Source organism: Mesoplodon bidens (genome assembly GCF_964165515.1).
Source record: "Mesoplodon bidens genome assembly, chromosome: 12".
Lineage (NCBI taxonomy): Eukaryota > Metazoa > Chordata > Mammalia > Artiodactyla > Ziphiidae > Mesoplodon > Mesoplodon bidens.
The window spans coordinates 54,185,202-54,208,150 of record NC_138168.1 but is presented as its reverse complement, the minus strand read 5'-3'; the positions used below and the strand labels follow the sequence as shown (position 1 = coordinate 54,208,150).

The 22,949-nt window shown below is 38.3% G+C and overlaps 1 protein-coding gene across 3 annotated transcripts; it reads right to left on the bottom strand.

Moving 5' to 3' along the window:
- Positions 1-10,378: 10,378 nt before the first annotated feature.
- Positions 10,379-22,673, bottom strand: GJA1 (gap junction protein alpha 1). 3 transcript variants are annotated; one of them, XM_081251324.1, is made up of 3 exons: positions 22,463-22,673; positions 15,935-16,003; positions 10,379-13,299 (listed from the first exon to the last, which is right to left on the bottom strand). In XM_081251324.1, exon 3 carries the CDS (start codon positions 13,281-13,283, stop codon positions 12,120-12,122), a length of 1,164 nt encoding a protein of 387 aa, XP_081107450.1. In that variant the 5' UTR covers positions 13,284-13,299; positions 15,935-16,003; positions 22,463-22,673; the 3' UTR covers positions 10,379-12,119. The 3 variants fall into 3 exon arrangements, with proteins under 3 accessions (XP_081107450.1, XP_081107451.1, XP_081107449.1); XM_081251325.1 differs by lacking the exon at positions 15,935-16,003 and adding an exon at positions 15,416-15,522; XM_081251323.1 differs by lacking the exon at positions 15,935-16,003.
- Positions 22,674-22,949: the final 276 nt, after the last annotated feature.

The following is a 22,949-nucleotide window of genomic DNA, read 5'->3' as shown; positions in this document are numbered from 1 at the left end:
TTTTTTGTTAACTTTTAAATTTCTCTCAAATTTTCTCTAATAAATACTCACTACTTTTATTATTTTGTTAAATATAATTTGGAAAAGGTGTGTGCTCTACTTGCTGTGTAAACAACTTTACACTGTGTGTTTATTAGGAAAGAATGACATAGAAGTTTGGCAGTCTGAGCTGTTCCTTGATCTTCATAGTGTTCTAGTATGTCATATTGAAATTTACCTTTTCCCTTAGTTATAGATCTTTGTATCAAGCAGCTAGCTAGGCAGAAAGTGAAAAGGAATTGCTGGGTGGAGATGAAATAAAGGTCTCTGGCAGAGCTACTGTTCTTCCGTTAGCAAAATTCTTGGAGATTCTGAAAGGTAATGCCTCATATTATACTGAACCAAAAATTGCCATTATGATCAAGACATTTTCTATCATGAGCCTAACACAATGTCAATAATGTTTATAACCACATGCTGATCATGGAACATAGTGAAATATTTAAGATATGTTATTTAGGGAAAAAAGAGCATTCTGCCTACTAAAGTTTCTTCTTTTAATTTTAAAAACATGGCTAAAATATGCATACAAGTATTGCAGTATTATTTGTAATAATGGCAAATAGGGAAAAGACTGAAATGCCCGACAATAGAGGAATAATTAAATACAGTGCTGACTATTCATCCTTGTGGAATATTATATAACTATTAAAAATGAGGTAGGTCCATATACTTTGACATGGAAGTTTCTTGTAAAGAATAAATAAAATAATTCACAGGCTATATGTATACCTGTGTATAATTTGATTCTCTTTAGGGGGTGGGTTGGAAGGGGACTTCACTTTTTCACATATTTCTGCCTTTGCATTTTTGTGATGAGAAGATGTTGCTTTTATTACTAAAGAAGAAGGAGAGGGAAAAGAAGAGGAGGAAGAGGAAGAGGAGGAGGAAGAATCAACAGTAAGAGGAGCAGCAACAGAGCAAGGAAGGAAGGAAAGAAGGAAGAAAAGAAGAAAGGAAAAAAGGAAGGAGAATTTGCAGCTGACACCACCAGATGGATATAGAGCCATTCTCTAGAGTTGGTCTTGACTATCCACAGAGGGTGTCACACAACAGCAATGTCTTAGTGAAATCACTGTAGGCCACGGTATGGTTCTAAATTTTTATAGCTCAAATATCAGTTTACCAAGAGCTGATCTATTTCTGAAATTGAGGCCTGATGTTTTTTCCAAATATGAGGCAGATGTAAATACTAGGAAACCACTGCATACATTTATTATTAGAAATAGATGTAAATATTGGCCCAGAGCCTCACATTCTCTGATCAACCTCGTCCCCTCACTAACAAGGGCATTTGGGAGAGCAGAGTGGGCAAGGATGCAGATATGGTTGCAGAACTTAACTGGGCCACTTACTGCTACTGACTTTGGTCAAGTTTCTTAACCTCAGTTTACACATCTGTAAAAAGAAGATAATAATTATCTCTCAGGTTTGTTGTGCAGAAAAGCATATATGAATATACAGAGGAGGTAGTTTGATGAGCATAGAAAATGGGGGAAGAATTTGATGTGGATGGCTAGTTTCAACTTATATGTCTATTTCCCTAATGGAGGTATACCTGACTTAGAGCCAGAGAATTGTATCTGCTACAATTGCATTCATTAATTAGCAGTCAATATATTATTGCTTTGCCAGACAAAACACTAGGCACTAACAATACTGCAGAGAAAAAGAAAAAAAAAAAGGATTCTGTTTTCATAGTGAGTCCCTGACTTACTATGGTTGGAGTTATGATTGTTTTACTTCATGATATGCATTCAGTAGAAACCATGCTTCAGAATTTGAATTTTGATCTTTTCCAAGTGAGCGATAGCAGTACAATGCTTCCTCATGATGCTGGGCAGCTGCAGTCAGCCATGCAATCACAAGAGCAAACCACCAATACATTTACAACAGTTCTGTACCCATACAGACATTCTGTTTTTCACTTTCATTACAGTAATCAATAAATTATGTGAGGTATTCAACACATTAATTGGCTTTGTGTAAAGATGACTTTGCCCAACTCTAGGCTAACGTAAGTGTTCTGAGCATGTTTAAGTTAGGCTAGGTTGTTCTGAGCGTGTTTAAGTTAGGCTAGGTTAAGCTATGATTTTCAGTAGATTAAGTATATTAAATACACTTTGACTTACAATGAGTTTATCAAGACGTAACCCCATCTTAAGCCAAGGAAGATCTGTATTAAGGAAGTCAAACACTAAACCATTCAGCCCACATTGTAAAGAAAAGAGCAAGGTGCCATGGGAGTATAAAATGGTCAGCCCCAGGAAATCAGAGAAATGTCCCAGGAGGAAGCAACATTTCAGCTGAGAATTGAAGGGTGAGTAGGAGTTAGCTAAGTGAAAGATGTAAGAAATTAATAAACAGCAACCTCAATTAAATATAAAGTCAGAAGACTCTCACACCCAGCTCCAATAGCAGAGCCCAACAGGAAGAAGAAAGGCTCCCCTTCTTTTCTGACAACAGCTCAGCCAAGGAAAAGCCATGGACTCTTTGTTTACTACAGCCCTCCCAACTTCCTTTTCCCCTCTATAGAAGCATCCTCCTTCCCTTGCTGTGTGGGCCTTGCCTGTGGTTTCCTGTGGTTGCAGACCCTGAATTGCAATTCTCTGCTGATCGATCCCAAATAAACCCATTTTTTTCTGGAGAAATAACTGGTGGTCTATTAGCTTTAGGTCAACAAAGAGAAGGAGGAGTGTGACTCAGGCAGAAGGAACCATTTGTGCAAGGACCACAGGTGGGAAGAAACTGAGAGATTTGGAGGTACTAGGACAAGTCGAGAACAGCTGTGACAGAGGGCTATGAAGAGCGATGAGACTGCAAAAAAGTCAGATCCAGCAGATCCTGTCTGCTTAGAGGCAGACTGAAGGATTGCAGTCATTATTTCCACAAAGACAAAAGGAGTCATTAAAGATTTCTAAACTGGAAATTCATGCGGTCTCCCTTCTCCATTCTTTTCCTTTATGTTAATAATACTCCTTTTAGCTGTCTTTGGTGGGGACACATTCTGACCCTTATTCTTTATAAGGTTAATATTTATTCATCAAATTCTCAGAGTTCTGAAAGTGACCATGTGTCCCTATCTCCTGTAAGAACTGAATTTATTTAAAGTATTCTCACCTTGTGTTCTTTTCATATTTGTAATGGTCTTAATTTTCTAGACCTCATGTATATCACCAAATGTGGTGTCAGACATTAAGATTTGTTTTTCAATGGCTTCTGATTACACAAGTTGTCCTATCAGTGTTTTACTTATTACAGTTTTTTACAGAAGTAGAAAACACAGAGGTAATATTTTGACACTCAGAATTTGACCACGTTGGATTTTTTTTCCTAGCCATACTACATTTCCCTTTGTTCATTTCCTTTGAAAGAAATTGTAGCCATTGGTTAATGCCTCCCATTTGTCAAGGACTGTCTTCTACACATCACTCACATCTCATTTAATCATCACAATAACGTTGCAGGAATGAATTTCTATTTTCTTTAGAGTTGGGGGACTGAGGCTCAGAGGTTATATATCTTGCTCATGTAAATAAATGACAAACACTTCCCCAAATAGTTTCAGTTTACCTGTGCTTCTGCGAACTTCAAAAGTTCCTAGAACCATCAATGTAAATGTTTTTTAAAAAGTATTCCTAGGGCTTCCCTGGTGGTGCAGTGGTTGAGAGTCCGCCTGCCGATGCAGGGGACACGGGTTCATGCCCCGGTCTGGGAAGATCCCACATGCCGTGGAGCGGCTGGGCTTGTGAGCCATGGCCGCTGAGCCTGCGCGTCCGGAGCCTGTGCTCTGCAACGGGAGAGGCCACAACAGTGAGAGGCCCACATACCGCAAAAAAAAAAAAAAAAAGTATTCCTAGAGAGACTCAAAAAATTCATGTTTGAAATTATAGGCACTGAAGGAGGTGAGAGGAAGAGTATTCTACTCCTCAAACCTCTGGCCCACAAACAACTAAAAATATGCAAAATCTGATCATTGATGAAAAATACACATTACTTGCTATAAATGGAACTGAATGGTAAGAATAAAAGTGATTACTCCACGTCCAAACCATCAATACAGCTTTGCCCTGACACATGGTTGTACTTATGGTTTGAGGAGATACTAAAAATAACAAGAAAGGGCAGAAGTCTTGTTTAAAGCAGCATCTTTTAAAAATGTGTAGCGTGCAAGGATGAACACAAGATCAAATCTCATTTAATGTGGTAAGAATTTTTTCAGACACCCTTTTCTTATAAATTTCTCATCTAGTTCCACTTACATCATTTTTGCTTGATGTATCATTTCACCACAGAGCACATTTTTATTGATTATCCAAGTTTTGTGAATACTTTTTAAGAGACAACAGAGTTTATGTCTCACAAATATTGGAAATTCCCCAGAAGTCCTGGGAATTTTGGAAAATCTTAAGACATTCATGTTTCTAATTCTTGAAAACATTTGCAGCTTTAATGTAATGTGGCTTTTAAAAACAGTGCCTGCTTTTTAAAGGTCATCTTGCATCTAACCACAAATTGAGAGGATTGTTCAAAATATTTTTTGAATGAAAAACAAAACCCTGTCTAAATACCTGAACCAATCAGATTATTTTTGTCATCACAAACTATGGGGTTAGCACTATGGTAGACTGATTCATAACAAATTTAAAGAGTGAAATTTTGTTTTAATAATTTATTTCCAAAGCTAAAATGCCTCTGTAAACAAGTAAAAAAGCGGTAAATTCCTTAGTCAACTAGCTAACTACACTTTTTTTCTCTTAGAACTACTCTTCTTTATCTTACAAGATTAGAATACTTTTATATGAACATATTCCCACACAGAAATCTTTCTCTAATTTGATGTTACTTATACCACATTAGCTTTTTTAGTTCTTTTTCTCTCACACATAATAGCTATATATCATGTAGAATCATCAGTTTAGAGGCATAGTTTGGCTATAATGCTGACTAAAAAGACTGGTCAAATGCCAAATGGTAGCCTGGTTCCCACATTTGCCACATTTGGAATTTTGGATAACCATCACCTACAGCTCTTACACTCTTGAATCTTAAAGTGTTGCAAGTCCTCCAGACAAGTGAGGATGAGAGTAAAAATGAAAATTAAACAAATTTTTTGATGGTTTCTGATGATACTCTTAATTACAAATGTTAAACTTCTGCTAGATTATTCCAGAGTTACTATCTAAATGTTTAACTTGCACTAGTTTGTTAAAAGGTAAATATTTAAGGGAACAAGGTATAAGGTATATATGGCAAAAGGAAGTATTTGATACAAAAAATCAACAAACAAAACCCAACAACAAAATTGTTCTAAATGTGTATAAGAAAAAGAAAGAAAGGAATTTGGTGGAAGCTTTATATCACTGAAATTGTTTTAACTTCTACTGTAGATTCATGTTGGGAAACAAATTCCATAATTGAAACTCCAGCTATGAACAAAACCTGAGAGGAATAGAATGTATATATTATACTTTAAGCTATCACAAGTCAGAAAATTCTAGTGAGAGATTAGACTGAAGAAATAAAGAATGTGAAAATGGAGAAGAAATATGATTGAAAGTTCTAAACTGAAAGAAATAACTTCAAGAACATTATAATTTATTGCATCTGATGTCATTTTATTTTACAAGTTATGAATTATAAAATTATAAATTATATGATATTTCAAGTATACAGAAATAATATAACAGGAAAATATCTATTATAGTTTTATATTAACCTTGAATTATAAATGACAGGATGCTGGATATAGTTACATTTAACTTCCAAATTACTCAGTCTCACTGAAATTTGAGACTCATGGTTCCCCCAAATATTTTTGAATTAACCTGCTCAAGGAAAGGCAGTCATTGACAAGCTTGGCTAAAATATGAAAAATTGTCTCAGAATAAACATTTTCTTTAACTAGCTCTCTGGTTGTGTCTACCTTTGAAAATGTCTTTATATAGGGAGTAGCTTGAATGATTAGAAATTAATATGTTAGCGAATTATAAAGGTCAATTTAATTCCAGTTGCTCTGAGTTGAGAAAAACTTGAATGTGAGCCGCAATCACATCAAAGTCTTCAAAAGCAATGGCCAGTTTATACTCTAGGACTCTGGGTGGAGTTGAGGCTTCAAGTAGTGTTTTAAAGAATCTCAAAATATACCCTTTACCCTCCAGAGTTCTTTGAGTTAACCTCAATTGAAGTTGTTTTCTCACAGGCTTAAGGTTAGTTTAAATTTTTTCAGGGAAGGGTTTCTAAATTAGTTAACTGTGTTCAGAATTAATAAATATACCTGAATATATGAAATATATAACTCTGACCCACGCTTTTCAAAGCAGAAGGCAGGCTTACATTTCTCTCCATTTACTTTTAAAATAAAATAACCCTCATGGTTTCTGTTACCATAGCAACTAAAAGCTCTCTTACTGTCTATACTAATTCTGATGAACAGTTTTGTAAAAAGTAACTGACTAAGAGATTCCAGCACAAATACCCCCCAGGCTCCATTTCATTCCATGTCCTGTAGGGATAGATGGCTCATTACATTAAATAAGACCTGAGACCAGGGTTGGCTTTCTAAAGTGGGTGCCTCTTGAGACAGATTTTATATTCAACAGGAAAGTGTGTGGGCATTGAAATTACTCTACACGTCACAGCCCAAATAAGCATTAGGTCATTTGAGAGAAACATCCGGAGACCAGAAGAAATAATCTGACTTAAAATTTCAACATTTTGAAGACCAGGAAACAAATGCAAAATTTTTCCTCCAAATTTGCTTTCTTCTTTATGTGATATTCTTGTTACTCTCCTGTCCTTGAAGCAAAGTTCCACTTCTGCTCTTGAGTTCTGAAAATTGCCAGCTGCAAATTCTGACATGCCAAGGGCTCAGCTATATTTGCCCAACCAAGAAAAGGTAAAAACAGAATCTTAGAGCCAGTAAAGATTATAAACATGTTTCTATACTTTTGGTGTACTGTTTATAAAAAGAACCCACTTTAAGACTTTAATAAGCCCCCAAACTTCATTATTTTGTTTTCCCTCCAAGTACAAAGCACAGATGTTTTGGCATGTTGGAATTTGAAGTTTGGAATTTTTAGGAGAGCCAGTGTGTGGGCAAGGACCTAGCACCCTGGGCAGGTAGAGGTTCAGCAAGTTTCTCAAAATAAGGTGAAAGAACATCCCATGGCCTAGAAGCTTCGTTTGGACCCACAGGGGCTAGGATGATAATGCACTGAACCAAAAGAGCTCACTAGACTTCTCCCCAATATTTAAGGACTTTAGACAATCCTACCACTTTTAATAATAGGTAGCATAAGTTTGTGCATGAAATTCTGAAGTAAAATGATGGTAATATAAAATATATGATTATCTAACAAGACTAGGTAATTTCATGTAAAAGCAGAGGCTTTGCTTAAATAAGTTTCCTATTGTTTACAGAGTAAGAGACACTATTATAAGACTATAAAAATGACCCTGAAGTTTCTCCTTCCTGTTTCTAACATGACCATCCTCTCCCCCATTTCCACCCAATATTAATTATTTTTTCCCCAGCAGATTCTAGAACTGCACCTCCCAATTCAATAGCCATTAGCCACATACAGCTATTTAAATTAAAATTAAAAGAATCCTTTTCTAAACAACCCTCAGAATAGGAGAAAATATTTGCAAATGAATCAATGGACAAAGGATTAATCTCCAAAATATATAAACAGCTCATGCAATTCAATAGTAAAAAAACAAACCAATCAAAAAACGGGCAGAAGGCCTAAATAGACATTTCTCCAAAGACATATAGATGGCCAAGAGGCACATGAAAAGCTACTCAACATCACTAATCATTAAAGAAATGCAAATCAAAACTACAGTGAGGTATCACCTCACACAAGTTAGAGTGGGCATCATCAGAAAATCTACAAACAACAAATGCTGGAAATGGTGTAGGGAAAAGGGAACCCTGTTGCACTGTTGGTGGGAATGTAAATTGATACAGTCACTATGGAGAACAGTACGAAGGTTCCTTAAAAAACTAAAAATAGAATTACCATATGACCCAGCAATCCCACTACTGGGCATATACCCAGAGAAAACCATAATTCAAAAAGACACATGTACCCCAATGTTCATTGTAGCACTATTTACAACAGCCAGGTCATGGAAGCAACCTAAATGCCCATCTACAGATGAATGGATAAAGAAGACGTGGTACATATATACAATGTATTATTACTCAGCCATAAAAAGGAACGAAACTGGGTCATTTGTAGAGACGTGGATGGACCTAGAGACTGTCATACAGAGTGAAGTCAGAAAGAGAAAAACAAATATCATATATTAACGCATATATGTGGAATCTAGAAAAATGGTACAGATGAACCTGTTTGCGAGGCAGAAATAGAGACACAGATGTAGAGAACAAATGTATGGACACCAAGGGGGGAAAGTGGGGGAGGGGGTGGTGGTGGTGTGATGAATTGGGAGATTGGGATTGACATGTATACACTGATATGTATAAAATAGATAACTAATCAGAACCTGCTGTATAAAAAATAAATTACTTAAATTAAATTTAAAAAATAATAATCCTTTTCTTCAGACTCACTAGCCATATTTCATGTGCTTCAATAGCCACATGTAGCTAGTGGCTACCATAGTGCACAGAATAGAACATTTCCACAACAGAAAGTTCTACTACTTCTAGAAGATTCAAAATTTTCCCATTTTTTAAACCTGAAATTTTATGCCAAAAATGAGTATCTAATAAATATTTGTGTAATAAAACTGCAGTTTTCTCATAATTTTAAAACACAGCTCAATTCAATTTTTAGTTGTGGAAAATAGGCAGCCAATTAAGGTAAGCAAAACGGAGTGGAACATCATTTTTAAAACTTCTGGAAGGCTTCACATTGTAAGCTTCATGGAGCAGGGGACTATGGGGTCATTCTAATAATCACCACTACTTAACAAAGTGTCTGATATATGGCTGGTGTCTCAAATTTTTAACAGTGATTTCCTCTGGAATTAGAACTTCTCTGATGTCTCTGTTGGAGAATGGGGAGGCCTGAGGTTTGATTTTCAATTTCGTATACTAAAACTGTAGTTTAAAACTGTATATTTATAATATACTTAGATTTTTTTTTAATAGTGACAAGCTTTAAAGTTTGGGAAATGTTTAAGATGGACTATTTTTTAAAGATATAACTTGCCCTCCCACCTCCACACACATACATCAGAAACCTACATTCAGTAGTCTAATTATTTGTCCATCTGTACCCTATGAACTGTTTGTGAATACACATGCACATTCAAATAAACCACATTTCTCTATTCCCCATAGTAAATGCAAACACATACATGCACAGAGAAAACTTGCCTCTCCCTTCAGATTCTCAGCCAGACAAATGGTAATACATGAAGACACGTTGATACTACCAATTATATTGACTCAGAAACTGGTTAGTAGACAATCCTTTAACTTCAGGCACATCCCGTAATATTTGTTCATTACTTAAAAAAAAAAAAAAAGAAGCCACCGAACTGAACTAGGTTATTTCTAAACTAGTAATATTTTTATGTTCCAGGCATTTACTAGTTTGCTTTGTGATGTGTTCATGTTAACAATTTTAGTAAGTTAAAAAGCTTTTGGGACTCCCCTGGCAGTCAGTGGTTAAGACTCCATGCTTCCACTGCAGGGGGCATGGGTTTGATCCCTGGTCTGGGAACTAAGATCCCAAATGCCACATGGTGTGGAAAAAAAAAAAAAAAACTTTGTTGAAGTGTGACTTAAAAGTGCTAACACATTTTATATTTTAAGTTACAGCAATACTATCAGTTGCCCAGAATTGTTCTTGTCCCTATGAATGGTTCAATTTTCCTTGGGTGTTAAGAATTTTAAAAATCGTATTTTCTGTGTTTTCACAATGTCTTGGAATAATAGAATCATAGATCTATTTCATTCTTTTGTCACACAGCATAACCATACTCAAACCAACACTGCTCTTATTCTTTTAGATCTGGGAGGCCCTATCGCTTTAAAATTTTAGCATCCTCATCTTTTTATGCTTACTTCTGTCATGTATGGATCTACTAAATTACTCACTTTAGACTCTATCACACATCTCATTAATTTTATATTCCAAATTCAACTCTCTAATACTTTATCTTCTCTGTTGAATAAATATCCAAATATGTTAATCAACATTGCACTGAATCTAGCTAATAATAAATACTGTCCTTTTAAAGATTCTGGAATCTTGTGAATCTTATTTGCCCATATCCTCATAACCAATGGAAATGTCTTTGATAATTGTGAATTGATGCAATAAAAGTTTCAAAAAATCACACGGTATATAAAGGCTATCTTTATACTAAATTAAAACTTTATTGAATAAAGAACACTCTCCAGAACACATGATCAGATGGACTAGGTCTACATTACATGCAATGAAGCTGAACATGACAGTAGTTTAACATGGAATGTCAAACAAATTAGTATTTCTCATTGTACAAAACTGCTTATGTAGTTGACATGCAAGAAGAAAAGTATGATATTCTGCATTTTCACTAATCATCCGTGATGAATTTTAAAAAGACATTTGAAGAAACTGGTAGACTTCTTTAGGATAGATTTCAAATAAATTAGTTACATGTGTACTACTGAAACTTCTTTCAACCTCTCTTGCATTCCAAATAAAATCTTAGTGCAAACATCAAAGTTGCTGGTTACTCCAAAAGACTGTCAAACTCATGATAGAATAAAAGTTCTGAATTAATGTGCATAAGTAGGACAAAACCAAGAATACCAGTTACTGCAAAATTCATTTAGGCATACTTAATAGTCCACTCTAAGCATTTTTTCTAAGTCTCTCACATTAAGTACTAAAGCCTGTTTACAGTACTAAAATTCTATCATTCAAGCATCAATGATTATATTTCAGAAAAAGAAAATCATTCATTTCAGCAATAGCATTACTGCTATATTCTAAAAAAAAGAAAAATGGAAAAAAAAAAGAATCATAATTAACAAAACCAGTATCCATAATAGGATACATGGGGAAAAAACATTTTAGGGGAAAAAAAATGTGCTTTACTTGCACAGCAGGAATTATATAATGTAAACACCATATTGGCCCACACCACAAAATCCATGAGAAAGGTTCAAATTTGAACACCATGTGTGCATTATTTTCAAATCTGTGTTTGTGAGTTTATACTGCATCTGCTTGTACCAATACATGACAAATAAAACACACTCTTCCACACACATTCACATACAAGTGATTGTTAAACATTGAGCATGGCTTGCTTCCCTGACTTTAACTCAAAAAGTGGTAAGTGATATCCCAATTGTTTTTTAAATGTCTACAGAAATCATTAAATGAATGTGAATAGTAGTTGAGGAATGATGCAAAGTGATGGTAATAATAACGTGGATGTAAAAAAGAATATACGTATAACTGGCTGAGATTTGCAAATGCATGGAAAGTCTTCTGTGGGCCGTGTCTGAACTTTTAACTGATACCAAGAATAAAAAATATAGTAGCACAAGTCCATTGACACCTGGAGGGTCAGGCCTAGAAAGCTTACCTTCAAAGTGCAAATTTTAACAATGGAATGTTTTAGCAGGGACATAAGGACAATCCTCTGTCTTCTTCTTGACAAAGAGAAGTAGGATGTTCAGGAAGTATTTTCTCCTGGCCAAAGTTATTTCAGTTTCTTGGTAAAAAAAAAAAGTATTTAACCAAAAATATCACCCACCCACTCTTTCACATACACAGAAGTATTCTTAGGGGTGTGTGGGGAAGAAAAAGCCCTTAACTATGGATCACCTAATGCAACTCTTACTTAAAATTTAAGTTCTTTGAATGAACTATATTAAATACCAACATGTACCTCCCTCATCCCTTCCCTCTCCACCTGCCTATCCCTAACACCCCCAGTGAACCAGGTATTCTAATGTCTTTGTGTTTTCTAAGCCTCGTGACAAGGCTGTTGAGTACCACCTCCACTGGAAAAAAATGAACACCTAAGGTGCACTTTCTATAGCACCTTTTTCTTCTCCACAATTGAGTGGAATCTTTATGCTCTCAAGACTGGACCTAGATCTCTAGGTCATCAGCCCGAGGTCGGCTGCTGGCACGACTGCTGGCTCTGCTGGAAGGTCGCTGGTCCACAACGGCTAGAGGTTGTAGTTCATGGCCAGCATCGAGCTTTTTAGAATTCTGGTGGTCATCAGGGAAATCAAAAGGCTGTGCGTGGGAGTTAGAGATGGTGCTCCCTGCCTGCCCCATTCGATTTTGTTCTGCACTGTAATTAGCCCAGTTTTGCTCACTTGCTTGTTTGTTGTAATTGCGGCAGGAAGAATTGTTTCTGTCTCCAGTAACCAGCTTGTACCCGGGAGGAGACATGGGTGAGAGGGGAGCAGATGGGGAGGAGCAGCCATTGAAATAAGCATATTTTGGAGATCCACAGTCTTTGGAGGTGCTCAGTGGGCTGGTGGAAGTGTGGTAAGGATCGCTCTTTCCCTTCACGCGATCCTTAACACCCTTGAAGAAGACATAGAAGAGTTCGATGATGTTCAAGCCAAGAGACACCAAGGACACGACCAGCATGAAGATGATGAAGATGGTTTTCTCTGTGGGACGAGAAAGGAAGCAGTCCACCTGATGCGGGCAGGGGTCTCTTTTACAAGTGTAAACAGCACTCAAACTGAATCCATAGATGTACCACTGGATCAACAAGAAGGCTACCTCAAAGACAGACTTGAAGAGGATACTGATGATGTAGGTTCGCAGCAAGCCCCCTCGCATTTTCACCTTGCCATGCTCTTCAATGCCATACTTGAACTTCTTTATTTCAATCTGCTTCAAGTGCATTGATACCATTGATTGATCCACATTGATATCATCAGTTTGGGCAGCTTTGAGTTCCTCCTCTTTCTTGTTCAGTTTCTCTTCCTTTCGCATCACGTAGAACACATGAGCCAGGTACAAGAGTGTGGGAACAGACACAAATATGATCTGCAGGACCCAGAAACGCACATGAGAGATTGGGAAAGATTTGTCATAGCAGACGTTTTCACAACCAGGTTGTTGAGTGTTACAACGAAAGGCAGACTGCTCATCACCCCAGGCTGACTCAACTGCTGTCCCCAGTAGCAGGATTCGGAAAATGAAAAGGACTGACAGCCACACCTTCCCTCCAGCAGTAGAATAGGCTTGAACCTTGTCAAGGAGTTTGCCTAAGGCACTCCAGTCACCCATGTTGCCTGGGCACCACCTGAAAAGAAAAAGACAACTAAATGATCATAGACCACAGATTGTTAGTTTAATATACAGTTTCTTTCAGCCAGCAGTCAAAGTACTGTAAAAGATCTCCTATCTTTCTAGCACTCTTCAAAAATAAACAAACAAATAAACAAACAAACAAACAAAAAACCACAAGTGCAAACTCTCCCATTTTCCCCTGAAAAGAGCTCTCAAATTTTCTTGAGATATGCTAAATCTTAGAAACAGCAGAGCCTATGTGCAGAGTACATTACGATCTTAACCTTGCGAAGATGTATTACTTGCTCAACCACTGTCTTACCACGTGACTTGAGAAGTTTTCTGCGCTAAGTGTCTCTGCTTATTTTATCCCTCTGGATGGTCCAATTAGAGGACTGTTCTTACCTGATAGGCCTGTGTCTGCATGCACACCCAAGCAAAATGCTGATATGTGGTATTCAAAAAGCATGGGTACCTAAGAATTGAGGTAAGAACACCCATACCCATGCATATGCATGCAACCTGTTTTCAAACCTCATTCCTATTACATATAGTACTTTATTCCTAATTGTATCCTGAAATGTTTCTCCTTGGTAATTCAAGCGTCATTTGTGCATACTCTACAGTGTAGTCATTTATACTTCTCTGTTTCTTCTTAAGCAGTGACTTATGTGGTTCAGAAGTCTGTCTTCTGCCCAGAGGAAAATACGTTGTACTGAAACACACCATTCTGACACACTGTGTCACTAGATGCAGGAACCTACTTTCAAAAAACAAGACTATATGCACATCACATTTCAAGTAAGAGTTCAATTGACCTCAATACTAATTATAGCCTGAGAAATAAAAAGACAACTTCAGTGTTATCTCTAGTAAAAATGATTGGTTTTAATCTTTGGATTGTTGTACAAGTAAGTTCCTTTACTGGGCTTTGGGCCCTCAGCCCACGCACTCTATTTAACTTCCTATCAATACCTAGATATCTCAAGCCTAGGACTTCCCCATTATTGGGGATGAGAAATAGCCTCATCTATAGGTATGACAGGAATTCCAGAGGTTATTTAGTTCAATTTATTCTTCTAATGCAAATAGTCCTTTTAACTGATGAAAAGTGAGGTCTTAAGTATATAGGAAATATTCAGCTATCCGTGGAGCCAGGAAAAGACTTTCAATCCCAAGACCAAGGCTTCCCAATGCACGACACTGGTCTTAAAATTATAGCAAAGCTGGGTTAACGTTAGAAATGTTTCCGTGCTTTAATATATACAATCTTAGCGGGGGCTGAAATCTGGTAAAAAATGAATAACATTGCATGTGGCAGCCAGAGAGAATATAGTCTAATTTTCAGCAGAGAGTAATTGGAGGGTTCAGAATAGGATGAAGCAGTCAAAGATTATTTAATAATTAAAAACAAGCAAAGCAAAGACTTTTCAGGAGCTTATTGAAGTTTAAATAGTATAACTAAAAGTAGGATTATATAGGCTTCCTAGAAATATGTTTGTTGTCTGGATATAAAGAATTTTTCACCTGGTATTAAACTATAAGCCATCTTCTCCTTGTGGGAAGTAAATGAGGTCCATGGGAATCTTCTTCCCCACCAAGCAATATTACTTTTCTGTCTAATGCCTGTACCTCCTGGCTATAGAGGCCAGAAAAAAATGAATTGGAAACCTGGCCTGGGATTTCCTGGATGGAACAAAGAAGAGATGGCTGATCCATAAACTGAAACTGTATCAGCTATCTAAAGTAGCAGTCAGTGGGTATTTTGATGACAGCCCAGAGACTGGTGCCAAAGAAAGGGGGGTGGGTGATGGGTAAAGGTTGGAGGTGAGTGGTAAAGGTTGGAGGTGAGTGGGCAAGTTACAGGAAATAACGCCCCCCTGCCAGTGGTCATAAAAAAGGGAGCTTCCCCTCTAGGAAGGGCCATTTTAGATTGTGAAGCGAAAGTGAAATTGATGTATGGAAAGAGCAGTCAAACAAGAACAAAGGCTTGTAGGACTGACAAAGAGTTAAATAGCCCGGGAAAAGCTTGAAAAGCTGGAAGAGAGGCAGTAATTTAGCTCTGACGGACAGTTTGATGTGAGAGAATGCAAAAGAAAGAAACTACAATTTAGGAGAAGACACTACACCTGGAATGAAGAAGCACAGTCCGTGAGGGTCAAACAAATAGAACAGAATTCTTGAAGCTCTATCAGTAGACAGTTTCGATGTGATGATGTGTAAATTGGTCCCGATTCTGTGTAGAGAATTACAATATTTTGCCAGTGTCATCTGCTTTTGCTCAATACTCCAATTTTGGGGGGGTGGAGGTGGGGATGAATGACAAAAACAATCAAGTATAAAATGATAAACTGCACACATCTCTTCACATTGACACAATGATCGAGCTCAAGAAAAACTTAACGTGCTTCAGGTACACTGAGCAGTTGTCATTTTAGTCAGTGTTTCATTATTATTCAAAGTAAAATATGTAGATGCTGCTGCTGATGACATTTTTGGTGCTCTGTCTCGTCTCTCGTTCAAAATATTTAGGAGTGGGGAAATGGCAGGAGAGCAGAAAGGGGTTGAGTGTCTGAAAAGGCCGAGGGGATGGGGGCAGGGTTAGTATGGGGAGCAGAGGTCTCTGGGCAACTGGGAACTGAGCTTACCCTTTACTGTACAGCCCCTTGTGCCTCCAACTCCATCGGCTGCTCCCCAAGAGCACAAGGACTCAAATGCTTTATTCAAAATGAAAAAAAAAACTTCTAAGTTACTTTTGACTGTCCCCTTTTCCAGAGCCATATAAACAAATCACTGTGCCAAAGCTACAGTCACGTTGCTGTGTCATTAATGTTCTAATAATTATTAGGAGAATTAGAATATATTTTACTTCCAATTTGAAAGATTTTCCCAAGAAGGGACACTGTAATGAGTTGAGAGTGGGAAATTAAAATAAAATAAAGGTAAATAGGATTGCTTCCTGATAAAAATCCACTTAATGGATTTTTTGGGGGGAGGGGCGGAAGTACCGTGTGTGTTTCTAATATCCTAAACCAAAACATTATAAGCCCCTTGGGACTTCCCTGGTAGCCCAGTGGTTAAGACTCCGAGCTTCCACTGCAGGGGGCACAGGTTCAATCCCTGGTTCGGGAAGGAGGAGCCGGCATGCCCTAGGGTGCAGCCCCCCAAAAAACAACTATAAGCCCCAAAACTAAACTGTAAACTCTCCTAATGTTTTTCTTTAATTTTTGTAAGAACCCCTCTCCCTTGCAGTAAATGTCTTTGAGTGGGCTCAGTTGTGACCATTCCTCTATAGTTACAACAGCCAGATGTGCTTTTGGTAATATTCATACCCACACATAATTAACATAATCCACATTCAATCTGTCTGCAAATTCTATAGGCTTTATCTTCCCCCCAAAACAGACTATGAGTCTCACCACCACCCCTGCTCTTAGCCTGATCTCAGCCATCATCAGGTTACTTGTCACCTTTCTTCAGGTTATATGTCAAGACCCTAGTTACCCTGCTCGCCAATCTACTCTCCTCAGTCAGTCTTGAAAAACTAACAAGACGATCTGCCTTGATCAGCTCGGTTCCATCCCCGTGGCTTGTTCTGGTATCACCTCATCAGCCAGCACTCTAGGCCTGTCACTTGCTACTCCCCTTGTTCTGTTTTTGTTTTTTAATGGCCCTTAGCTCTACTTGGCATATTATGTATTTACTTGTTTATTGTTTGTCTGCCTCCATGACAAGGACTTATCACTATCTGCTTTCCTCAGCTAGAATGTGAGCTCCATGAGGGAGTTTCTTTTGTCCACTGCTGTATCTCCAGTGCTTAAAAGAGTTAAGAGACATTGAATATCTATTGAATGAATTAAAAACGGCTTGTGCAAAGAAAGGTACCAGGTTTCACCAGTTTTGCTTGTTTGTTTACTATCTCCTTGGGACTCTCTTAATTATAGTTATATATCCCAAACTTCTGAAGTTTCAAATTAATTTAAAAAAGACTTCCACAGTAAAAAAAAAAAAAAGTGGTATCGTCAGCATCTCATATTACACGGACTATTAAATTTTCAAGTGATAATTGCTGTAACAGAGAACTATCTGAAACAACATACTTTAAATGATTCCTGAACAGGCAATATGACTGAATTAAGAAAACAGGCTCTTTAACAAAGAATTTCTTAAACAAGGTCTTGAATTTATTACACAAGGTCATAGTGATTTGGGATTCTTGCAGAACTGCACCAGGGATCATAGATATTTATGCAGTTTCACTATTATGCTGTTTTACAGGTTAAGATTTTAAAACAACAACACCAAAAAAAAAAAAAAACTTTGTGCTGTCCAATTCTGCAGTATTCTAATTCTGACTGGACTACACAATTCAATTGTCGCTGAAAGAGACCCCACAGTGTCTTGCAATAGAAGAAATAACCTGTTAAAACTTGTGTTTATTTCAAGAATGATAAATCTCGGGGTAAGATTGGGGCTCTGAAGGGAAGAGTAACAGCTGATATCAACCCTGGTTAATATAACATCTCTATATTTTGAGTGTATGTTAGGCAGTTAAGTGATTTGAATCAGGTACCATAGAACATGTATATTCCCAGTTCATCAGGTAATATACAACCTTTGCTTCCTTATACCTGGGTAGTTAGCCTAACTCTGTGATGTATCAAACCTATTCTGTGTAAACCTCTGTCCTGTTTAAAATTCTGTCTCATGGCTCCCTGACTAGCCTTAGATTCCTTTGTAAAGACTGAAATACTGCTACATTTCTGCAGGTATCTGATGTGTGGCATTGCTTTTTTGAGGGAGATGGGATGGGGAACACACTAACAAGCTTTCTTTCCCTGGCCCTCCCCCTTTTTCATCACCCAGTCAGCACACATCAGCCTCCACAGAACAATGAGATGAGACGGGAGTTGAGGAGTGAGGGACTCCATCCAAAGAGACAATCCCCTCCCTAGTCCAATAGCTACCACTCAACTCCCCTACTAACGGAAGTTTCTAATGGTCACTTCAGGGGTGTTAGAGGAAAGAGCCTAAGTCAGAAGCTGCAGGCTAAAAGCCATGTTCTTAGATTGTGATTGGATGGACTTTAAAATAACGCTATTTCTATCAGTTTTGTTGCTTCCCCCAAATGTCACCTCCAAATTTACCATTTTTATTGAAGAGCCTAGTTATTTTGTCATCATATAAACACACTCTTAGAGCCCTCACAAGTGTATTGATTAAGAACAGTCTATGGCTTCCCTGGTGGCGCAATGGTTGAGAGTCCGCCTGCCGATGCAGGGGACACTGGTTCGTGCCCCAGTCCGGGAGGATCCCACATGCCGCGGAGCGGCTGGGCCCATGAGCCATGGACGCTGAGCCTGCACATCCGGAGCCTGTGCTCCGCAACAGGAGAGGCCACAACAGTGAGAGGCACGCGTACCGCAAAAAAAAAAAAAAAAAAGAAAAGAAAAAGAACAGTCTATTTTCCTTAATGAGCATTGAATGAATAACTCATGCACATGAAGCTCTTAATAAAAGCTCAATAAGGTTTAGCTATTACTCTTTAAATGATTTTTAGATACAGATATAGCCCACTTATTTTCTAACTTTGGCATCCTTTCTTTAGCAAAATAGCAACTAAGAAGTGATTAACATTTTCCTAATGGTAATCAAAATTAGTTTTCTAGATGCTCCTGTAATGAGTACAATATTGCTATTTTAGCAACCTCAAAGAGATCTATGAGAAGGAGGAATTTACCTTTTATCAATTAATAGGGAGAAAAGACCATGAAGAGGGTCTTTGTGTTTCTATTTGGAGGCATCTCCTCTAAATCATGGAAAAAGTCATATACTATAGAATGTATCTGCCTTACAGAAATTGCTAAAAAACTCTATATATTTTCTATATTACTGTAAATTTTAAACATTCCATAAAACACATTTTTTTTTGGTCGTCCTGCGTGGCATGTGGGATCTTAGTTCCCTGACCAGGGATCAAACCCACGCCCCCTGAAGTGGAAGTGCGGAGTCTTAACCACTGGACCGCCAGGGAAGTCCCAAAACACATATTTTTAAGAAACGATTTAGAAAGCTAGGAAAACTTGGATGTGAAGGTTATTGAAAGTTAAGATTAACTTTGGCAAAAGACAGTATGTACATACATAGCCAAATGGTGAATCTAGACAGTCAAAGTGGAGACAAAGTGGAGAATTTAGGTAGTTACCCGAAGGAGGTTGGGGGGGACTCCCATTGAGGAGAAATTCTGGGGATGTTTTTTAAACTTGACTTATCTATACTGAATATTGACATTAATGGTAAACTCTAGATAATTAATAATTAATAACTTGTCTCCCCAGAGCTGAACTAACTTAACGTGTGTGAATTTGCTCCAACAATCTATTCAAACAATTAAGAATCTTGAAGGGAAGTCAGATCAGAACAGGAAAGGTGGAGTCAAAGGTATTAATCACTGGTGACTTCCCTATCATTCCCTTCCCTCAGTATCATACATAGAAGCTCTGAGGCTCATACCAAGCTACCCCTCTGGATATCATCAGAGAAATGAAGGAACACACTGTAATATGAGGTTTCCATCCTTCTCTAGGCAGGAATTGGAAACATGTAAGTAACAAAACAACTCTCAATATCTGAAAACACACCCTTTCAGACGCTTGCTTGGAACTGTGTTTCCCAGCGTCAGCAATGTAAGAATCACACTGTAAAGGGCCAGGAATTGAGTGGATGGGGCGGCAGTGATAAACTATAAAAGGTAGTAGAAAAATGTGGAACATATTTAAACAGTGAAGAGAGTAGGATCAAAGCATTACCACTGCATTTTCCAGGCAAAGGACAGGTGATAACTATACTGACTTTGGAAACTACAAAGCACCAGACATACACACTGCTAGGACAGAATATCGCAATCTGGCCTATGTAGAAGAATTACCCTTTCTCCTGAAGGGTTTTCTACCTGGCTTTTTTCATTCTTTGAGACAGAGTTAATTTAATGAGGTCTCTGCATTACTGCAGGATTTTATTCTTGGCAATCCTTGTATAAATTAGGCTTTTAAAAAATTTTCATAATCTACTCTTCAAACTGCCTGAGGCATTTTAGACTGAATTCAAGTGTGCCCAATTATCAGAGGGTGAGATTAAGTATCTTTTCATTACCAGCTTGGTTTGGGAAGCAGAAGAAATTAAACCCACCTCCAAATAAAGCCACGTCTATTTTTCTAACAGTTTATAGCTCTCCTCTTCCCACCCCTACTTTGTACTCCTGGAGAGAAACACAGGCACGCCCTAGGGTGAGGATGAGGTTGGTCAAGGAGAGCTTTTGATAAGCTTTATCAGAGATGCTCTGTAAACATCAGGATGGCCAGCCAAGAGGATAAGGGTGGGCGAGCCGCTGCTGGGAACTCAAGATTTGAGTTTCCGAATTCTGTACTGATCTGCTTCTGGACACGTCATGAGCTCTTTACTCATTTCATTATGGGGCTTCCTCTGCTCTCCCCACCCCATCCCTATTCTTGTGAAGTTTTGAGAACTTACAGAAGAGTTACAAGTGCCATTTAGGCACCGTAATTCCCAAGGTACTCAGATTTCCTTATGCTTTATACAGTAGGATTCAACAAGTTCAAAAAAAAAAAAAAAGGACACTGCCGGTGCGGGTTTTGGAAAGGAAATTAGATTGACACATTTAATTCAATTAATCACTTGCTCTTCTTTTACCATTTGGCCACAGTCCATCCCCCCCCCCGCCTCTCTCCCCCTCCCCCTTCCTTTCTAGTGGCGGAACTTGGACCTGCGCTGGGTTTGACCGTGAGGATTTGAGGGAAACTTCTCAGCAAACGTTTCCAAAGCGCGGAGGCTCGGCAGTGCAGGAGCCCCGGGCGAGCCGGGCAGATGATAAGATGGCAGGAGGCGCCCCGAGCCCTCCCGGCCCCAGGCCCCCTCCTCGTTCCGCAAAGCTTTCATTTTTATTTGCTTTTCAGCATTCTCTGGTGCAAATACTTCAAACTGCAGGGTCACACCAAGAATTTAAACTAATGAGTCTGTGGAGTTAGAAGAGACAAAATCCCTACCGGACACGAAAACGCACGGTTGCATTTCTGGCTAACAGAATGTGTGTTACCCATAAGAGCATGTAAGAAATTGAGCCCTTTTAAATAACAAATCAGTGTTATCTTTGCCTACTGGCAGCACCGCACCCTGCGGCTCGAACTCAAAAATGTTGCCCAAGAGCTCTGAAGTCTGCTACAGGTTCGGACAAGCGGAAGGCGGCGGGGGCGTGGGGCTGGGGGGGAGGTAGCTCCCTCTAAGGCGCCGATTTAAGAAATTTCGTTCCTATTCTTTCTAGGAGCCCCTGTCTTAGGAGACCGTTTTGGAAATGCACCCTGGCATATACTCTCTTCTAAACGTCCGCTCTCTCTCTGTTAATGCTTTGTTAAGTAACCACCACCCATTCAAGGGATTTCACCTTCTGAACTGCCAGCGTGGTCGACTCAGTGGTGGCTCTCCTGAGGGTCTCAAGATTTTTGCATAGTGGTTGCTAATACAAAGTAACCCTTTACTGTTGCTTTAAGAACCTCAATATTACGGCTCTGATTTTTATACCTTTTTGTTTACCGGGTAAAATTCTAGGAAGGGACCACGTGGAAATCAAGCAGCAAGGTCTTAACAAAGCACTTTGTTAAGAAGTTTGCTTTGCAAGGCTCTAGAACATCAATCAAGATTTCCATATGAAGAAGTACAAAGAGTAGAATTCTATAGCAAGCACGTTAAGCAAATTTACACTTTGATTTTTCTGCTGTTGTCAGTCAAACCCCCAACCTAGGCCCCCTAACTCCGCCCCCCTCAAAGTTACAAAGCACCTAGACTATTACTGATTACCCCAAAAAAGTAAAATTATCCTCTAAAATGGAGAACCAAATATCCAGTAACTTTATTCTAATATTCTGATTCTAATCAGAAAGATCTGAATCTTATTTACCTGTTGCATTATTAAAAGAAAACTTTTTAACAGTCAAAAAGTAAATACCGTAAGTTCAGTTTTAAGTTTAAAACTACAGACACTTTCAAGTTCATCATTCCCTTTACAATATCATGTGAAAGCTACATTTAACAAATTTTAAAACTTTATAAGTTTTTCTTGTAGAAAAAGAAAGGAATAGGTAAAGATCTTTTTAAAAACTTACCCTTTCTCTTGAAAGAAGTGAAGTAGGCACGCCAAGTGATTGAACTCCTCAGAAGATGAAGTCAAATGCAAAAACAAGTCCAGGCCCTCAGACCTGTCTATTTAAAGTTTAAAAGTCCTCAGCTATCTGGTACTTTCCTCACTCCTTCCCCCTAATGAAAGAAAAGTGCTGATACCTCATAAAAGCTTTTTTCTTACTTGGAGCACAGAGCTTTTAAAAGTTTCAAACCACTGACTCAACAAGGAGGAGGGACTAGAAGAAAGGGGCGGGGAAGAGGAAAGGCGGGCAGGAGAGTGGAGAGGAGGCCGGCGAATGTGGACGGGTAGGGGAGAAGAAGCAAAGAGGAGTAACCAGCCCAGAGAAAGCTGTACTTTAAATCTGCTGACTAGAGAAATGAAATAGCATTAGAGACGTGAGTTCCACTGCTTGTAGCTGCTCCTTACAAAACAATTATGGGTTTTAGTTAGTGCTTTTTTCACCAAAAGTC

What these genes read in the sequence shown, in the direction of transcription:
- GJA1 (XM_081251324.1), bottom strand. Translation starts at nt 13,283, where the DNA reads ATGGGTGACTGGAGTGCCTTAGGCAAACTCCTTGACAAGGTTCAAGCC.